Here is a 19,417-nt window from a genome sequence, read left to right as displayed (position 1 = left end):
TCCCTGGGTCTGCGTGGAAGGCTGTGTGTGTTCCTGCGGTCCAGCAGGTATGTTGTGTTCTCTAGGCATTAAGAACAGAACCCACTGAGGATCTCACACCTACAGGTCAGTTAACACAGGTAAAGGTGGTGTGTGTCTGTGTTTGTGTGTGTGTTTACTTTAGAGGCTCTTGTGTGCAGGATAATATTTGAGCAGATGGGTGACAGACAGCATGTTTGAGTGCATGTGTGTGTGTGTGTGTGTGTGTGTGTGTGTGTGTGTGTGTGTGTGTGTGTGTGTGTGTGTGTGTGTGTGTGTGTGTGTGTGTGTGTGTGTGTGCATGTAGTTGGGTAGTGGGGTGGTATTGCTGGTACGTTGTTAGTGTTTTGCTGACTGTGTTTCTAGGTTCTCAGAGGGCAAGTAGACTAAATAATGGGCCCCTATTAAGAGATACTAATGATCTGAATGGAATGCAATGGAACTGTCATGTCACTGTGATTTCAAATTTACACATAGATGATTTATTTGTTGGCATTTTTGTTTCCCGTTTGTTGATTTGGAATGGAGTGTTCCCCTAACCCTGATAGGCACCAGAATTAGGCCACGTGGAAGGAGGTTTGTTGGAATCAGAGCCAAAAACAGGATTAGAGGAAGAGTGGGTTAGAGGAGGGTTTGATGAAGGGTGAGCGGCGGTTGTCTGTCTCAGGGTCAAGCAAGGGAGGGGTTCAGGGAGGGCTGAGGTGGGGGAGATTAGGGGTGAGGTGGGAGAGGAGGGTGACAGGGGAGGTTATGGGTGAGGTGGTCTGTCAGACAGGGAACGCTGAGGAGAAACCCACTTACAGAGGATTTAAAGGAATTACTAAAGAGAAGCCTTCAAATGCGTCAACTGTGTGTGAGAGAGAGTGAATGGAAGAGTGAAACTGCGTGTGTGTGCCCTTACAAAAATACATGAAAAAAAGTGAAAAAATACATATACACTGCTCAAAAAAATAAAGGGAACACTAAAATAACACATCCTAGATCTGAATGAATGAAATAATCTTATTAAATACTTTTTTTGTTTACATAGTTGAATGTGCTGACAACAAAATCACACAAAAATAATCAATGGAAATCCAATTTATCAACCCATGGAGGTCTGGATTTGGAGTCACACTCAAAATTAAAGTGGAAAACCACACTACAGGCTGATCCAACTTTGATGTAATGTCCTTAAAACAAGTCAAAATGAGGCTCAGTAGTGTGTGTGGCCTCCACGTGCCTGTATGACCTCCCTACAACGCCTGGGCATGCTCCTGATGAGGTGGCGGATGGTCTCCTGAGGGATCTCCTCCCACACCTGGACTAAAGCATCCGCCAACTCCTGGACAGTCTGTGGTGCAACGTGGCGTTGGTGGATGGAGCGAGACATGATGTCCCAGATATGCTCAATTGGATTCAGGTCTGGGGAACGGGCGGGCCAGTCCATAGCATCAATGCCTTCCTCTTGCAGGAACTGCTGACACACTCCAGCCACATGAGGTCTAGCATTGTCTTGCATTAGGAGGAACCCAGGGCCAACCGCACCAGCATATGGTTTCACAAGGGGTCTGAGGATCTCATCTCGGTACCTAATGGCAGTCAGGCTACCTCTGGCGAGCACATGGAGGGCTGTGCGGCCCTCCAAAGAAATGCCACCCCACACCATGACTGACCCACCACCAAACCGGTCATGCTGGAGGATGTTGCAGGCAGCAGAACGTTCTCCACGGCGTCTCCAGACTCTGTCACGTCTGTCACATGTGCTCAGTGTGAACCTGATTTCATCTGTGAAGAGCACAGGGCGCCAGTGGCGAATTTGCCAATCTTGGTGTTCTCTGGCAAATGCCAAACGTCCTGCATGGTGTTGGGCTGTAAGCACAACCCCCACCTGTGGACGTCAGGCCCTCATACCACCCTCATGGAGTCTGTTTCTGACCGTTTGAGCAGACACATGCACATTTGTGGCCTGCTGGAGGTCATTTTGCAGGGCTCTGGCAGTGCTCCTCCTGCTCCTCCTTGCACAAAGGCAGAGGTAGTGGTCCTGCTGCTGGGTTGTTGCCCTCCTACGGCCTCCTCCACGTCTCCTGATGTACTGGCCTGTCTCCTGGTAGCGCCTCCATGCTCTGGACACTACACTGACAGACACAGCAAACCTTCTTGCCACAGCTCGCATTGATGTGCCTTCCTGGATGAGCTGCACTACCTGAGCCACTTGTGTGGGTTGTAGACTCCGTCTCATGCTACCACTAGAGTGAAAGCACCGCCAGCATTCAAAGTGACCAAAACATCAGCCAGGAAGAAGCATAGGAACTGAGAAGTGGTCTGTGGTCACCACCTGCAGAACCACTCCTTTATTGGGGGTGTCTTGCTAATTGCCTATAATTTCCATCTGTTGTCTATTCCATTTGCACAACAGCATGTGAAATGTATTGTCAATCAGTGTTGCTTCCTAAGTGGACAGTTTGATTTCACAGAAGTGTGATTGACTTGGAGTTATATTGTGTTGTTTAAGTGTTCCCTTTATTTTTTTGAGCAGTATTTTTTTTTTACACATTTATTTGACACCACTTCCAACTACATCTGGTCTCCCATCCAGGGACTAACCAGGACTGGCCCTGCTTACCTTCAGAGGCAAACTGGTATTAGGATGCAGGGTGCTATGCTGCTGGAATGTGCCAAAACTTGCAACTGATAAAAAGGCATAAAAATTGCATGAAAGAGGGAGATGTATTTAATCATGTTATCATAAAAGAATAGCCTACTGGGCTTCTTGACAATATGATCTGGTAATGAAATAACATGACAAATACATGATGTTTTCCATGTTAAACCAGCAATTTTAAACAATACAAGGAGCTTGAAGTGGCCTACTTGAATTTGGAGCTCAGAAATTCAAGTACCGAAGTAGGCCTACCTTGAAAACCAGACGTTTCCTCAATTGGGTGCTTGAAAAGTGATTGTAATTATTGTAACCATTTTATAGGTTCTCCTGCTCCCTTATAATGTTCCCCAGATAATGTTTTTTGCATCCATGTACAATTAATTTGTTATCATATTTCAAAATGATTTCCTTGCAATATTGTTTTTTGCTGTCAATACTTTTGGGTTTATGTTTTGCTTTCAATATCATTATTTCTGTTTGCAATACTACAATTTTGTTCTTGACTTTTGCTTGAATTTAATTGCACGAAAGTAACTCACTGATAGAGGATTGTACCATATAATAACACTATTACTCTAGGCCTATTAAAGGTGTTTAAAGCGGCAATCCTTCATTGAAACATTCGTGTTTTCAATGCCTCAGTTTTAGTAAAAAGTTGAGGGTTGGGTCTGGAGAAATGCAACCACTTTCAAATCCATAGACTCTGCTATGGATGCAAGGACTGACCATCCATGATATCAAAATGATAGTTTTAACCATGTTTTTAGGCTTCACAGTGGTTGTTTACATTTACTTTGTTTACAAACTTTGGAGTAAAACCTTATATTTTGGGTTCTGACGGACACGACAGTAGAACTAAGCATTTATACGTTATATTCTTCAAGAATCAATAGCCACATATTTAGTCCAAAAATGGATTTAGCAACTAAGGATTTCCCCTTCAACAAGCAGTGACCTTCATACAGCAGAACTAGGTCTCCATTTGAACACAATCCATTAACCTGACCCCAACATTTGTATTCTATCCACTGTTTTGCGAATGTCCCTCTAAATCAATCCCTTGTCCCACATTTTTTTTTTTTTAGATGTCGTCAGTCAAATTCCACCGGTGGAAACATTGTTACTGCAACATGTTAACACCATCTTTTCATATGTGAGGAGAATAACATTAGACTGCAGATTTTACATGTTTTTTTGTAAGGGTGTGTTTGTGTGTGTGCACTGTGTGTTAAGGTCCTGACCCAATAATCACAGTAAAGCCATGTCAGATCAGACTTCTGTAGTGATGTAGCGCTGATCTCCAACTAAACATTATTGTGGGAAGCTCAATGTTACATTCCAATCTCCCTATCATATCTAAGCTGATATGACACCAATGTCGATGAAAATGCGCAAATCAACTTGATTGGAGGTACACAACACACTCCCCGCCTCTCACCATGAGCCATTACCGAGAACCACATACCATATTTTTAACAGGGTCATTAGCATTTGGAAAATAAACATTTATTGCCCCGACCTAGCTCAATATCTAGGAGTCGGATAAGAACAAGACTACAGTATTCATAAAGTGACCATTAGACGTGCCACCTTTTGGACTGAATAAGTTTGTAGGGGCAACAGTTTTGATTAAATGTATAATTTATCGCTCTCACACGTGCTACCTTTCTGTAGCATTTCTGGCAATGATAACATCTTTTCAGCCGAATCTCAGTTCTAAAGCCGGACCAAAACACAGGTTGCGCAGCAACAGCGCTAGGAGCTAGCTAACACCAGTCTGATGAGAGGCAAGCTACAAGCAAAGGAAGCTAGCTATATTTAGCTTTGGAAGGTTTTTCACATGGCTGAAGTCATCTGTGTAAACTGTTGGCCTGCCTTGACACTTGTGTATAATCAGAGCATAAACAAATAAGCACAAATAAGATAGCGAATGTCCTTGGCTGCTATTGCCAGTTAGCTAGCCAACTAACATTAGCCAATAAGCCATCAATGCTGTAACATTAGTTGTATGGACAGATTGCAATGCACCAGTACAACTCAATGTTGATAATATCTCCCATATTCTTCCACAAAGCACAGCCAGCTAGCTAAGTAAAGTTCATAGTCAACATCAAACTTTGGTAACCTGCCACGCTGCTAATGGGTTTCTATAAACTAGGGTACCAGTGAGGATTCCTACACTGAACAACTTGTTACAGCAGTTGATAAGTCATTGATAATAATCTGCCAATTTTTTTCATGTCATTACATTAAGATATAAGGGGGATCATAGCTATATTCAATCAAATTCATGGGATGATTTAAAAACTATGTTTAGCCCTCTATCATGGTTGGTGGCTTGATGTGAGACATAAAACATTACTTTTCTGTCCTTGCATTTATGGCAATGTAAATTGTCATTATATAATATATTAAGCATTAATCAGTTAAATTAGACATTGAACATGAACCCTGCAAGAATCGTGGATCTAGCTGTCGGACATTTTTTTAATAAAGATCTCAGAAATGCAGTGTAACTACCTACATACCATTTCCTGTCTCCTTATGTTACAGGGTGAAAACCATTTTCATCGGCACAAAAATCCAAAATAGTTTATGCATTGCTTCTAACTGAAAGAGTCACCTTACCTTAAGACTTAAAACCTAAATCGATACTGTCATTAACATGATTCTTCAGTAACTATGCAAAATACTTGTTGGATGCACATTTGGTGTCCAGCTGGTTAGGTATGCCATGATATTTTCACACATCATCTGATCCAGGAAGGAATTTTCAAATAACTGTCAAGTGACAAACAGCTGTTGTGACAGCATCCGATGCAACGACAGCCAAAGTGCTGGAAAAAAGGTGTTTGCGAGTTATGCTGGTGAAGACAGTTGTGCCTGGATCTTCATGGGATCTAATATCTCCCAATTGATGTTGATTATCTGTTTTTATCTGCTTGATTTACGACAGGGTGTTGTTAGATTTAACAGAGAAAGGTAATGAGTTCACGTTTTCATACTGTATGTTTTTTGTGCCTCCGATTGGACATAGAGTCTAGTGTGTGCAGGATAGGATAGCCCAACACACAACGCTATTCCTATTAATTAATTATTCTGGATATAATGACAACAAATTACATAGCTTATTCACAATATGGTCTGGTAATGAAATAACATGACAAATCTATTATGTTTTCCATGCTATTTTAAAAAATACAAGGGGCTTGAAGTAGCCTACTTGAACTTGGAGCTCAGAAATGCAAGTACCGAAATAGGCCTACCTTGAAAATCAGACATTTCCTCAATTTGGTGCTTGAAAAGTTATTGTAATTATTGTAACCAATTTATAGGTTCTCCTGCTCTCTTATAATTATCTGTTATTTCATTTTTTATCAGTTTTTGTGAGAGATGTGGCCACTTTAGTTTGTTTCCTGCTGCTTCAATTGAAGGTTGTTGCGCTACTCTGTTGCAGTAAAACCACATGTGGTTATTATGAGGGAAACAACATCTAATGTTGGCTTCAACTTGGCTTTCCATACAAATCCCTACATTAAAAAAGAAACCTGGTTTTGGTATGTGAACACCTGCTCGTCGAACATCTCACTCCAAAATCATTGGCATTAATATTGAGTTGGACCCCCCTTTGCTGCTATAACAGTCTCCACTCTTCTGGAAAGGCTTTCCACTAGATGTTGGAACATTGCTGCAGGGACTTGTTTCAATTCAACCACAAGAGCATAAGTGAGGTCGGACACTGATTTTGGGCAATTAAGCCTGGCTTGCAGTCGGGGTTCCAATTCATCCCAAAGGTGTTCGATGGGGTTGAGGTCAGAGCTCTGTGCAGGCCAGTCAAGTTCTTCGACACCGATCTCTTCAAACCATTTCTGTATGGATCTCGCTTTGTGCATGGGGGAATTGCCATGCTGAAACATGAAAGGGCCTTCCCCAAACTGTTGCCACAAAGTTGGAAGCACAGAATCGTCTAGAATGTCATTGTATGCTGTAGCATTATTATTTCCCTTCACTGGAACTAAGGGGCCTAGCCCGAACCATGAAAACCAGCCCCAGACCATTATTCCTCCTCCCCCAAACTTTACAGGTAGCTTTCTCCTGGCATTTGCCAAACCCAGATTAGTCCGTTGGACTGCCAGATAGTGAAGTGTGATTCATCACTCCAGAGAACGTGTTTCCACTGCTCCAGAATCCAATGGCTGCAGCTTTACTCCACTCCAGCCTACACTTGGCATTGCTCATGGTGATCTTACATGTTGATCAAACCACTTGCCGGGCGTGCGCCAACGTGCGCATGTTGATCCTGTACCCCCACACCAGACACGATCAGGACACGCAGGTTGAAATATCAAAACAAACTCTGAACCAATTATATTAATTTGGGGACAGGTCGAAAAGCCTTAAACATTTATGACAATTTAGCTAGCTAGCTTGCTGTTGCTAGCTAATTTGTCCTGGGATATAAACATTGGGTTGTTATTTTATCTGAAATGCACAAGGTCCTCTACTCCCACAATTAATCCACAGATAAAACGGTAAACCGAATTCCTTTCTAGTCATCTCTCCTCCTTCCTCAGGCTTCTTTTTTTTACTTCTTTGGACTTTATATGGCGGTTGGCAACCAACTTTACTCTGCATTACTACAACTGACTGGAGTGTGGACATCAGTTCATCTTTCAATCACCCACGTGGGTATATGCTCCTAAAAACCAATGAGGAGATGGGAGAGGTTGGACTTGCAACGCGTTGAGTGTCACAAATAGAACCGATTTCTATTTTAGCGCCTGGCCGTGCAGACGGTCGCTGAAGCGCACGAGCAGTGTGAGTGCAATGATTGAATAACATGTATGTATACATTTATTTTGCAATGCTTGCACACGCAACACGGGCAGTGTGGTCAGCATGTAAGGCTTGTGTGTGGCTGCTCGGCCATGGAAACCCATTTCATGAAGCTCCCGACAAACAGTTATTGTGCTGATGTTCCTTCCAGAGGCAGTTTGGAACTCGCTAGTGAGTGCTGGAACCTAGGACAGACAATTTTTACGAGCTATGCGCTTCAGCACTAGCTCGGTCACGTTCTGTGAGCTTGTGGGGCCTACCACTTCATGGCTGAGCCGTTGTTGCTCCTAGACGTTTCACTTCACAATACCAGCACTTATAGTTGACTGGGGCAGCTCTAGCAGGGCAGAAATTTGACAAACTGACTTATTGGAAAGGTGGCATTCAATGACAGTGCCATGTTAAAAGTCACTGAGCTCTTCAGTAAGGCCATTATACTGCCAATGTTTGTCTATGGGGATTGCATGGATGTGTGATCAATTTATACACCTGTCAGTAACAGGTGTTGCTGAAATATCTGAATCCATTAATTTGAAGGGGTGTACACATACTTTTGTATATATAGTGTATATTCACTTTTATTCCTCTAAGTACTGCATGAAAATCCTTTCAAACCATTTAGATATTTTGATCCCAGTGTCACACATTGGCCCCAATATTTATAGGACCTCTATACCAGGCGGTGTCAGAGGAAGGCCCTAAAAATAGTTCTCTCTGCTACCGCACGGCAATCGGTACCAGAGCACCAAGTCTAGGTCCAAGAGGCTTCTAAACAGCTTCTACCCCCAAGCCATAAGACTCCTAAACAGCTAATCAAATGGCTACCCAGACTATTTGCATTGCCCCCCCCCCCCCCCCACGCTGCTGCTACTCTCTATTATTATCTATGCATATCCACTTTAATAACTCTGCCTACATGTACATAATTACCTCAATTACCTCAACACCCGTGCCCGCGCACTTTGACACATTGACTCTGTACCGGTACCCCCGTATATAGCCCCGCTATTGTTATTTACTGCTGTTCTTTAATTATTTGTTATTCTTATCTTTTACTTTTTTTCAAGGATTTTCTTAAAACTGCATTGTTGGTTAAGGGCTTGTAAGTAAGCATTTCACTGTAAGGTGAAACACCTGTTGAATTCGGCTCATGTGACAAATACAATTTGATTTGATTTGACATACTGTATATCATTAGGCTGTATGTATTGTTGCATCACCATCTTTTTTGAAAAAATAAATACAACTTTAAGCTACATATTCACTTGACAGAGATAATAAACTGCCAATTGATCAGCACAATCATTGATAAAACAGGACCATGTTTGCAAAACAAGTGTTTCACTTGACAGAGATAATAAACTGCCAATTGATCAGCACAATCATTGATAAAAACAGGACCATGTTTGCAAAACAAGTGTTTCTGAGCTTATGTCAGCATTACACAGGTAAGTTAACAGTTACAGAAATCAGAAATGCAGACAGGCTCTATAGACCTGTAAAGTATACAATTGAAGTCGGAAGTTAACATACACTTAAGTTGGAGTCATTAAAACTCGTTTTTCAACCACTCCACAAATTTCTTCTTAATAAACTATAGTTTTGGCAAGTCGGTTAGGACATCTACTTTGTGCATGACACAAGTAATTTTTCCAACAATTGTTAACAGACAGATTACTTCACTTATAATTCCCTGTATCACAATCCCAGTGGGTCAGAAGTTTACATACACTAAGTTGACTGTGCCTTTAAGCAGCTTGGAACATACTTTGGTGTGAAAAGTGCAAATCAATCCCAGAACAAACATCAAAGGACCTTGTGAAGATGCTGGAGGAAACAGGCACAAAAGTATCTATATCCACAGTAAAACGAGTCCTATATCGACATAACCTGAAAGACCCCTCAGCAAGGAAGAAGCCACTGCTCCAAAACCGCCATAAAAAAGCCAGACAATGGATTGCAACTGCACATGGGGACAAAGATTGTACTTTTTTGAGAAATGTCCTCTGGTCTGATGAAACAAAAATAGAACTGTTTGGCCATAATGACCATCGTTATGTTTGGAGGAAAAAGGGGGAGGCTTGCAAGCCGAAGAACACCATCCCAATCATGAAGCACGGGGGTGGCAGCATCATGTTGTGGGGGTGCTTTGCTGCAGGAGGGACTGGTGCACTTCACAAAATAGATGGCATCATGAGGAAGAAAAATTACGTGAATATTTTGAAGCAACATCTCAAGACATCAGTCAGGAAGTTAAAGCTTGGTCGCAAATGGGTCTTCCAAATGGACAATGACCCCAAGCATACTTCCAAAGTTGTGGCAAAATGGCTTAAGGACAACAAAGTCAAGGTATTGGAGTGGCCATCACAAAGCGCTGACCTCAATCCCATAGAAAATATGTGGGCAGAACTGAAAAAGCGTGTGTGAGCAAGGAGGCCTACAAACCTGACTCAGTTACCCCAGCTCTGTCAGGAGGAATGAGCCAAAATTCACCACAACTTACTGTGGGAAGCATGTGGAAGGCTACCCGAAACGTTTGACCTAAGTTAAACAATTTAAAGGCAATGCTACCAAATACTAATTGAGTGTATGTAAACTTCTGACCCACTGGGAATGTGATGAAAGAAACAAAAGCCGAAATAAATAATTCTCTTGTCACGTCCTGACCAGCAGATGGAGCTATTGTTTTAGTTTTGGGGTCAGGACGTGGCAGTTTTGTGTATGGGGAATGTTTGTATTGTTGATTGGGACTTCCAATTGAAGGCAGGTGTGTTGAGTTGCCTTTGATTGGAAGTCCTATATAGGTGTGTGTGTTTTTCTTTGGGGTTGTGGGTGGTTGTTTTTGCACTGCGTTTATAGTCTGCAGAACTGTTGCTGTTGTCACCGTTATTGTTTTGTTAAGTGGATGCTTTACTCCTTATTTGAAATTAAATATGAGTATTCACATACCTGCTGCGCCTTGGTCCATTTCTGAAGACAGCCGTTACATCTCCCTACTATTATTCTGACATTTCACATTCTTAAAATAAAGTGGTGATCCTAACTGACCTAAAACAGGGAATTTTTCAGAGGATTAAATGTCAGGAATTGTGAAACTGAGTTTAAATATATTTGGCTAAGGTGATGTAAACTTCGACTTCAACTCCATATGAGTGGGCTGTGTCAAACATACCACCACCTGGTGTTATGTTGGTTACCTACTGACCAAAAAAGATTATATCAATCAAATTTATTTATAAAGGCCTTCTTACATCAGCTGATGTCACAAAGTGCTGTACAGAAACCCAGCCTAAAACCCCAAACAGCAAGCAATGCAGGTGTAGAAGCACGGTGACTAGAAAAACTCCCAAGAAAGGCCAGAACCTAGGAAGAAACCTAGAGAGGAACCAGGCTATGCGGGGTGGCCAGTCCTCTTCTGGATGTGCCGGGTGGAGATTATAACAGTACATGGCCAAGATGTTCAAATGTTCATAGATCACCAGCAGGGTCAGATAATAATACTCACAGTGGTTGTAGAGGGTGCAACAGGTCAGCACCTCAGGAGTAAATGTCAGTTGGCTTTTCATAGCCAATCATTCAGAGTATCTCTACCGCACCTGCTGTCTCTAGAGAGTTGAAAACAGCAGGTCTGGGACACGGTAGCATGTCCGGTGAACAGGCCAGGGTTCCATAGCCACTGGCAGAACAGTTGAAACAGTTGGAGCAGCAGCACAACCAGGTGGACTGGGGACAGCAAGGAGTCATCAGGCCAGATGGTCCTGAGGCATGGCCCTAGTGCTCAGGTCCCCGAGAGAAAGAGGGAGAGAGAGAGAATTAGAGAGAGCATACTTAACTTCACACAGGACACCAGATAAGACATGAGAAATTATCCAGATATAACAGTCTGACCCTAGCCCCTAGACACATAAACTATTGCAGCATAAATACTGGAGGCTGAGACAGGAGGGGTCGGGAGACACTGTGGCCCCATCCGACGATACCCCGGACAGAGCCAAACAGGCAGGATATAACCCCACCCTCTTTGCCAAAGCACAGCCTCCACATCACTAGAGGGATATCTTAAACCACCAACTTACCATCCTGAGACAAGGCCTAGTATAGCCCACGAAGATCTCACCCAGGGCACGAACCCAAGGGGGGGTCAACCTGGACAGGAAGATCACGTCAGTGACTCAAATGCTCAAGTGACGCACCGCTCCTAGGGACGTCATGGAAGAGCACCAGTAAGCCAGTGACTCAGCCCTCGTAATAGGGTTTGAGGCAGAGAATCCCAGTGGAGAGAGGGGAACTGGCCAGGCAGAGACAGCAAGGGTGGTTCATTGCTCCAGTGCCTTTCCGTTCACCTTCACACTCCTTGGCCAGACTACACTCAATCATAGGACCTACTGAAGAGATAAAGACTTAAAGGTCGAGACCGAGTCGGCAGACCATTCCATAAAAATGGATCTCTATAGGAGAAAGCCCTGCCTCCAGCTGTTTGCTTAGAAATTCTAGGGAGAGTATGGAGGCCTTCGTCTTGTGACCGTAGCGTACGTGTAGGTATGTACGGCAAGACCAAATCTGGAAGATAGGTGGAGCAAGCCCATGTAATGCTTTATAGCTTTAGCAGTAAAACTTTGAAATCAGCCCTAGCCTTAACAGGAAGCCAGTGTAGAGAGGCTAGCACTGGAGTAATATGATCACATTTTTTGGTTCTAGTCAAGATTCTAGCAGCCATGTTTAGCACTAACTGAAGTTTATTTAGTGCTTCATCTGGGTAGCTGGAAAGTAGAGCATTGCAGTAGTCTAATCTAGAAGTGACAAAAGCATGGATACATTTTTGTGTATTACTTTTGGACAGAAAGTTTCTGATTTTTGCAATGTTACATAGAGGGCAAAAAGATGTCCTTGAAAGAGTCTTGATATGTTTGTCAAAAAGAGATCAGGATCCAGAGTAACGCCGAGGTCCTTCACAGTTTTATTTGAGATGACTGTACAACCATCAAGATTAGTTGTCAGATTCAACAGAAGATCTCTTTGTTTCTTGGGACCTAGAACTAGTATCTCTGTTTTGTCCGAGTTTAAAAGTAGAACATTTGCCGCCATCCACTTCCTTATGTCTGAAACACAGGCTTCCAGGGAGGGCAATTTTGGGGCTTCACCATGTTTCATCAAATGTACAGCTGTGGGTCATCCGAATAGCAGTGAAAGTTAACATTATGTTTCCGAATGACATCACCAAGAGGTAAAATATATAGTGAAAACAATAGTTGTCCTAAAACGGAGCCTTGAGGAACACCAACATTTACAGTTGATTTGTCAGAGGACAAACCACCTTCAGAGACAAACTGATATCTTTCCGTCAGATAAGATCTAAACCAGGCCAGAGCTTGTCCGTGTAGACAAATTTGGGTTTCCAATTTCTCCAAAAGAATGTGGTGATCGATGGTATCAAAAGCAGCGCTAAGATCTAGGAGGACGAGGAAAGATGCAAAGCCTTGGTCTGACGCCATTAAAAGGTAATTTACCACCTTCACAAGTGCAGTCTCAGTGCTATGATGGGGTCTAAAACCAGACTGAAGTGTTTCGTGTATATTGTTTGTCTTCAGGAAGGCAGTGAGTTGCTGCGCAACAGCTTTTTCTAAAACAATTTGAGAGGAATGGGAGATTCAATATAGGCCGATAGTTTTTTATATTTTCTGGGTCAAGGTTTGGGTTTTTCAGGAGAGGCTTTATTACTGCCACTTTTAGTGAGTTTGGTGCACATCCGGTGGATAGGGAGCCATTTATTGTGTTTAACATAGGAGGGCCAAGCACAGGAAGCAGGTCTTTCAGTAGTTTAGTTGGAATAGGGTCCTGTATGCAGCTTGAAGGTTTATAGACCATGATTATTTTCATCAATGTGTCAAGAGATATAGTATTAAAAACTTGAGTGTCTCCCTTGATCCTAGGTCCTGGCAGTGTTGTGCATACTCAGGACAACTGAGCTTTGGAGAAATACGCTGATTTAAAGAGGAGTCCGTTACATTTTAATGATCATGATCTTTTCCTCAAAGAAGTTCATGAATTTATCACTGCTGAAGTGAAAGCCATCCTCTCTTGGGGAATGCTGCTTTTAGTTAGCTTTGCGACAGTATCAAAAATAAATGTTGGATTGTTCTTATTTTCCTCAATTAAGTTGGAAAAATAGGATGATCGAGCAGTAGTGTGGGCTCTTCGATACTGCACGGTACTGTCTTTCCAAGCTAGTCAGAAGACTTCCAGTTTGGTGTAGCGCCATTTCCTTTCCAATTTTCTGGAAGCTTGTTTCAGGGCTCGGGTATTTTCTGTATACCAGGGAGTTAGTTTCTTATGACAAATAAGATGAAAATATATGTTATTCTTAATGACTAAATAAAAAGGTTTAGGAAATACAGGCAGGCACCACATCACTACAAGACAAACAGCTCGATAAGTCAAGCTTGATGGTCTTGTAAATATAAAAGCAAGGCTTGTTTTCATATAATAAAAAAGCTTGAAAAGGTAGTGGAGATGGATTAGTGTGGTATGTGAAGAATCCAATACTTTAACTTGCATGCGGTACAAATCACATTATTTTGGGACCACCTAGATTAAGAATATGAATTAGGCTGTTTGAGAAGGTTTAAATCCTAAGCGACCTGCATACACTATTGTTTGAAGTACAATAGACCAACATAGCTACTGTACTCGGTCAAGGCTGTGTGCTGGAAAACCTTGGTAGAGCATGGGTGGAGTAGGCATTGTGGTGCTTGTGAATTTCCTTTCTTTTTTCCGGCTTAAGACCAATGCCTACTTCTCACTTAAAACATCGTTTTTTGTTTTTAATCAATTAACACTTTAGTAAAGACCTTAACTTGGTTAGAGAAGCAGGACCAGGAATCCCAATTTGGCCAATGCTAATTTGTAAAGTAAAGCAAAGTAACCACACTAAATAAAGTGTAATGTGAAAAGGTGAGGGACACTGAGGCCACGAGCCCACAGACAACCAAGCAATGTCAATACAGAATGCTAGGTAGTTAGCCTAGCATTGCTCAGTCATGGTGACCACCATGACAAAACAGACAGCAATCTAGCCATAATTAACCTAGCATCCTTCAGTGACAGCCATGTCAATACAGACATCTGGCTAGCCATAGTTAGCTAAGCATTGCTCAGTGGTCACTAAGTCAGACAGACAGCTAGTTGTAGCTATCATAACATTGTTCAATGACAGCTTGCGTATGTCAATAAATACAGCACAGATAGCTAGCAATAGTTAGCCTAGCATCACTCATTTAAGTTACACCCATTTCAATACAGACAGCTAGCTAGTGATAGATAGCTTAGCATTGCTCAGTGACAGTGGCAAAACTGTTTGGTTGTTTAACAACAAGATAACTCTTATTTTACCACACTTCTCTTTCTCTATTTCCAGGTGAGGGGTGGTGGTGTGAGAGACTGGGACTGGAACTTGGAGCTGTGCTAAGGAAGTTCTGGTTCTAGATACAGTGCTAGGGGCTGGGACTGGAACCTGGTGTCTGGTTGAGGCTGTAGTGATGCAGCAGCGGAGTTCTTGTCTGTGGAGGTGGAGGGTCCTACTCTGGTCCACACTACTCCTCCTCAGTCCCCTCAGAGCCACAGGTAAAACCCATCACCACAACCTTACTATTATCTAACCCTGACTGTCTACATCTAAAACCCAAGTAAGGAGGCAGGATAGCTTTCTGTTTAATTGTGTGTGTGTGTGTGCGAGCGCGAGTGCGTACGTGTACGCGTGTGCACTTGCGTGTGTGTATTTGTGTAACAGATAGAACTGTTGAAAGCGCCCCTCCCACATAAAAAAATACTATAGTATGCTATGGTCTAAATACTAGTATTTCTATATTTACAGTATATACTCCAGTATTCACTGTAGTGTTTTTGTGGACTTTACTATAGTATTCAATGTAATATTTACTGTAGTGCATTTGCAGAGATGACTGTAGTATTCACTGTAGTGGTTTTGCGAACATGACTGTATGTGACAATCAGGGTTGGGGAGTAACCTGAGTGGCTCGCAGTGCTAAAGGCGTCACTACAGGCCCTGATTCAATCCCGGGCTGTATCACAACCGGTCGTGATTCGTCCCACATGGCGGAGTACAATTGACCCAGTGTCATCCGGGTTTGGCTAGGGTAGGCCGTCATTGTAAAAAATAATTTGTTCTTAACTGACTTGCCTAGTTAAATAAACATGTAATCTGTTACATGTGAGGGATTACAAAAAAATGGTAACTGTGTTACGTTACCAGAAAAAATATTGTAATCAGATTACAGATACTTTTGAAAAACTAGATGATTACTTCAAGGATTACTTTTAAATTCAGAAAGGATGTTTGTGAAAAAATACCTTTCACACTTCTCTGTTTTCTTAATGACATTCAAATCAGCATTGAAAAAAGTCGCAAGTTTAAGTTTTTTCCACCTGAGCGAGGTAAGGATGACAGCAGTGACACGGATATCACTTATTATTGATATCTACAAATCAAATCAAATTGTATTTCTCACATGCGCCGAATACAACAGGTGTAGACCTTACCGTGAAATACTTACTTACAAGCCCTTAACCAACAATGCAGTTCAAGAAATGGAGAAGAAAATAATTAGAAAATGAACTAAAGTCAATAAATAAAATAAAAAAGTAACACAAGAAAATTACATAACAATAACGAGGCTATTTACAGGGGGTACCGGTACCGAGTCAACATGCGGGGGTACAGATTAGTCGAGGTCATTTGTAAAGTGACTATGCATAGATAATAAACAGCAAGTAGCAGCAGTGTTTAACCAAAGGGGAAGGGGGTGGTCAATGTAAATCAAATCAAATCAAAGGTTATTGGTCACATACACATGGTTAGCAGATGTTATTGCAAGTAGAGTGAAAAGCTTGTGCTTCTAGTTCCGACAGTGCAGCAATATCTAACAAATAATATCTAACAATTCCACAACAAATACCTAATACACACAAATGTAAGTAAAGGAATGGAATAGGAATATATACATATAAATATACGTATGAGCAATGACAGAGCGGCATAGGCTAAGATACAATAGATAGTATAAATAGAGTGTATACATATGAGATGAGTAATGCAAGATATGTAAACATTATTAAAGTGACATTATTAAAGCTACTAGTGTTCCATTTATTAAAGTGGCCAATGATTTCAAGTCTGAATGCAGGCAGCAGCCTTTCTGCACTAGTGGTGGCTGTTTAACAGTCGGATGGCCTTGAGATAGAAGCTGTTTTTCAGTTTCTCGGTCCCAGCTTTGATGCACCTGTACTGACCTCACCTTCTGGATGGTAGTGGGGTGAACAGGCAGTGGCTCGGGTGGTTGTTGTCCTTGATTATCTTTTTGGCCTTCCTGTGACATCGGGTGCTGTAGGTGTCCTGGAGTGCAGGTAGTTTGCCCCCGGTGATGCGTTGTGCAGAGCGCACCACCTTTTGAATGGCCCCTGCGATTGCGGGCGCTGCAGTTGCCGTACCAGGAGGTTATACAGCACGACAGGATGCTCTCAATTGTACATCTGTAAAAGTTTGTGAGGGTTTTAGGTGACAAGCCAAATTTCTTCAGCCTCCTGAGGTTGAAGAGGTGCTGTTATGCCTTCTTCAACACACTGTCTTTGTGGGTGGACCATTTCAGTTTGTCGGTCATCTGTACACTGAGGAACTTTCCACCTTCTCCACTGCTGACCCTTCAATGTGGATAAGGGGAGTGCTCCCCTCTGCTGTATCCTGAAATCCACAATCAGCTCCATTGTTTTGCTGACGTTGAGTGAGAGGTTGTTTTCCTGAACACCACACTCCGAGAGCCCTCACTTCCTCCCTGAAGGCTGTCTCGTCATTTTAGGTAATCAAGCCTACTGCTGTTGTGTCGTCTGCAAACTTGATCATTGAGTTGGAGGTGTGCATAGCCACACAGTCATGGGTGAACAGGGAGTACAGGAGGGGGCTGAGCACGCACCCTTGTGGGGCCCCAGTGTTGAGGATCAGCGAAGTGGAGATGTTGTTTCCTACCTTCACCACCTGGGGGCGGCCCGTCAGGAAGTCCAGGACACAATTACACAGTCACTTTTCCATGGTTAAATGAGGTGGTTCCCGCTTTCAGTTTTGCACAAATGTCGCCATCTGTCCACGGTTTCTGGTTAGGGTAGGTTTTATTAGTCACAGTGGGTACAACATCTCCTATACACTTCCTTATAAAATTGCTCACTGAACCAGCGTATACGTCGATATTATTCTCTGAGGCTACCAAGAATATTTCCCAGTCCGCATGATCAAAACAATCTTGAAGCAGGGATTCCGATTGGTCAGACCAGCGTTGAGTAGTCCTTAGCACAGGTTCTTCCTGTTTGAGTTTCTGCCTATAGGAAGGGAGGAGCAAAATAGAGTCGTGGTCAGATTTGCTGAAAGGAAGGCCGTGTATGCATTGCGGAAGTTAGAGTAATCGTGGTACAGTGTTTTTCCAGCGAGAGTGCTACAATCGATATGCTGATAGAATTTGTTAATATCCCCAGCTACAATAAATGCAGCCTCAGGATATATGGTTTCCAGTTTGCATAAAGTCCAGTGAAGTTCCTTGAGGGCCATCATGGTATCGACTTGAAGGGGGATATACACGGCTGTGACAATAACCAAAGAGAATTCTCTTCGGAGATAATACTGTCAGCATTTGATTGTGAGGAATTCTATGTCAGGTGAACAAAAGGACTTGAATTCCTGTATGTTGTTACAATTACACCATGAGTCATTAATCATGAAATATACACCCCCGCCATTCTTCTTCCCGGAGAGATGTTTATTCCTGTCGGCGTGATGCACTGAGAATCCAGGTGGTTGTACCGACTCCGACAACATATCCCGAGAGAGCCATGTTTCCCTGAAACAGAGTATGTTACAATCCCTTATGTCTCTCTGGAAAGCAACCCTTGCCCTGATTTCGTCGACCTTGTTATCTAGGGACCGGACATTAGCGAGTAATATACTCGGAAGCGGTGGGTGGTGATCAGAAGTCCGCTCCAGTCTCCCTCTTCTCCGGTGGCATTGTTTTGGGTCGGACTCTGGAATCAGTACAAATGCCCTGGGTGGTGCGGACAAAGGATCCTCTTTGGGAAAGTTGTATTCCTGTTCGTAGTGCTGGTAAGTTGATGTCGCTCTGATATTCAATAGTTCTTCCTGGCTGTATGTATTAACACTTAACATTTTCTGTGCTAACAATGTAAGAAATAATACATAAAAAAAACTAAATACTGCAAAGTTTCCTAAGGACTAGAAGCAAGGCAGCCCTTTCTGTCGGCGCCATCTTGCCATTAAATAGTCCGGGTGGCCATTTGATTAATTGTTCAGCAGTCTTATGGCTTGGGGGTAGAAGCTGTTAAACAGCCTTTTGGTCCTAGACTTGGCGCTCCGGTACCGCTTGCCATAGAACAGTCTAGGACTTGGGTGACTGGAGTCTTTGACAATTTTTGGGGTCTTACTCTGACACCGCCTAGTATATAGGTCCTGGATGTCAGGAAGCTTGGCCCCAGTGATGTACTGGGCCGTACGTATTACCCTCTGTAGCGCCTTATGGTCAGATGCCGAGCAGTTGCCATACTAGGCAGTGATGCAACCAGTCAGGATGCTCTCGATGGTGCAGCTGTAGAACTTTTTAAGGATCTGAGGACCCATGCCACATTTTTTCATTCTCCTGAGGAGGAAAAGTGTTGTCGTGCCCTCTTCACAACTGTCTTGGTGTGTTTGGACCATGATAGTTCGTGATGTGGACACCAAAGAACTTTAAACTCTTGACCCGCTCCACTACAGCTCCGTCGATGTTAATGGGGGCATGTTGATTCGAATCATACTGCTGCTCTCTCATTTATCTATTTGCGCCTTACGGATTGTGGTTGTTGTGGATG

At 42.7% G+C, this 19,417-nt stretch overlaps 1 protein-coding gene across 1 annotated transcript in view; it reads left to right on the top strand.

Moving 5' to 3' along the window:
• LOC123723756 (cadherin-related family member 5-like) overlaps nucleotides 1-19,417 on the top strand; it is a 40,324-nt gene that overhangs the window by 166 nt on the left and 20,741 nt on the right. The window contains exons 1-2 of the mRNA XM_045700354.1: nucleotides 1-105; nucleotides 14,913-15,118. The exon at nucleotides 1-105 is cut by the window's left edge and continues 166 nt beyond it. Of these exons, the coding sequence (XP_045556310.1) occupies nucleotides 15,034-15,118 (85 nt within the window). The 5' untranslated portion in view covers nucleotides 1-105; nucleotides 14,913-15,033. The remainder of the gene's footprint in view (nucleotides 106-14,912; nucleotides 15,119-19,417) is intronic.

This window comes from Salmo salar, chromosome ssa17 (assembly GCF_905237065.1).
Source record: "Salmo salar chromosome ssa17, Ssal_v3.1, whole genome shotgun sequence".
NCBI lineage: Eukaryota > Metazoa > Chordata > Actinopteri > Salmoniformes > Salmonidae > Salmo > Salmo salar.
Note: the sequence above shows the minus strand (reverse complement) of the source record. Positions and strands in the feature narration are given on the sequence as shown.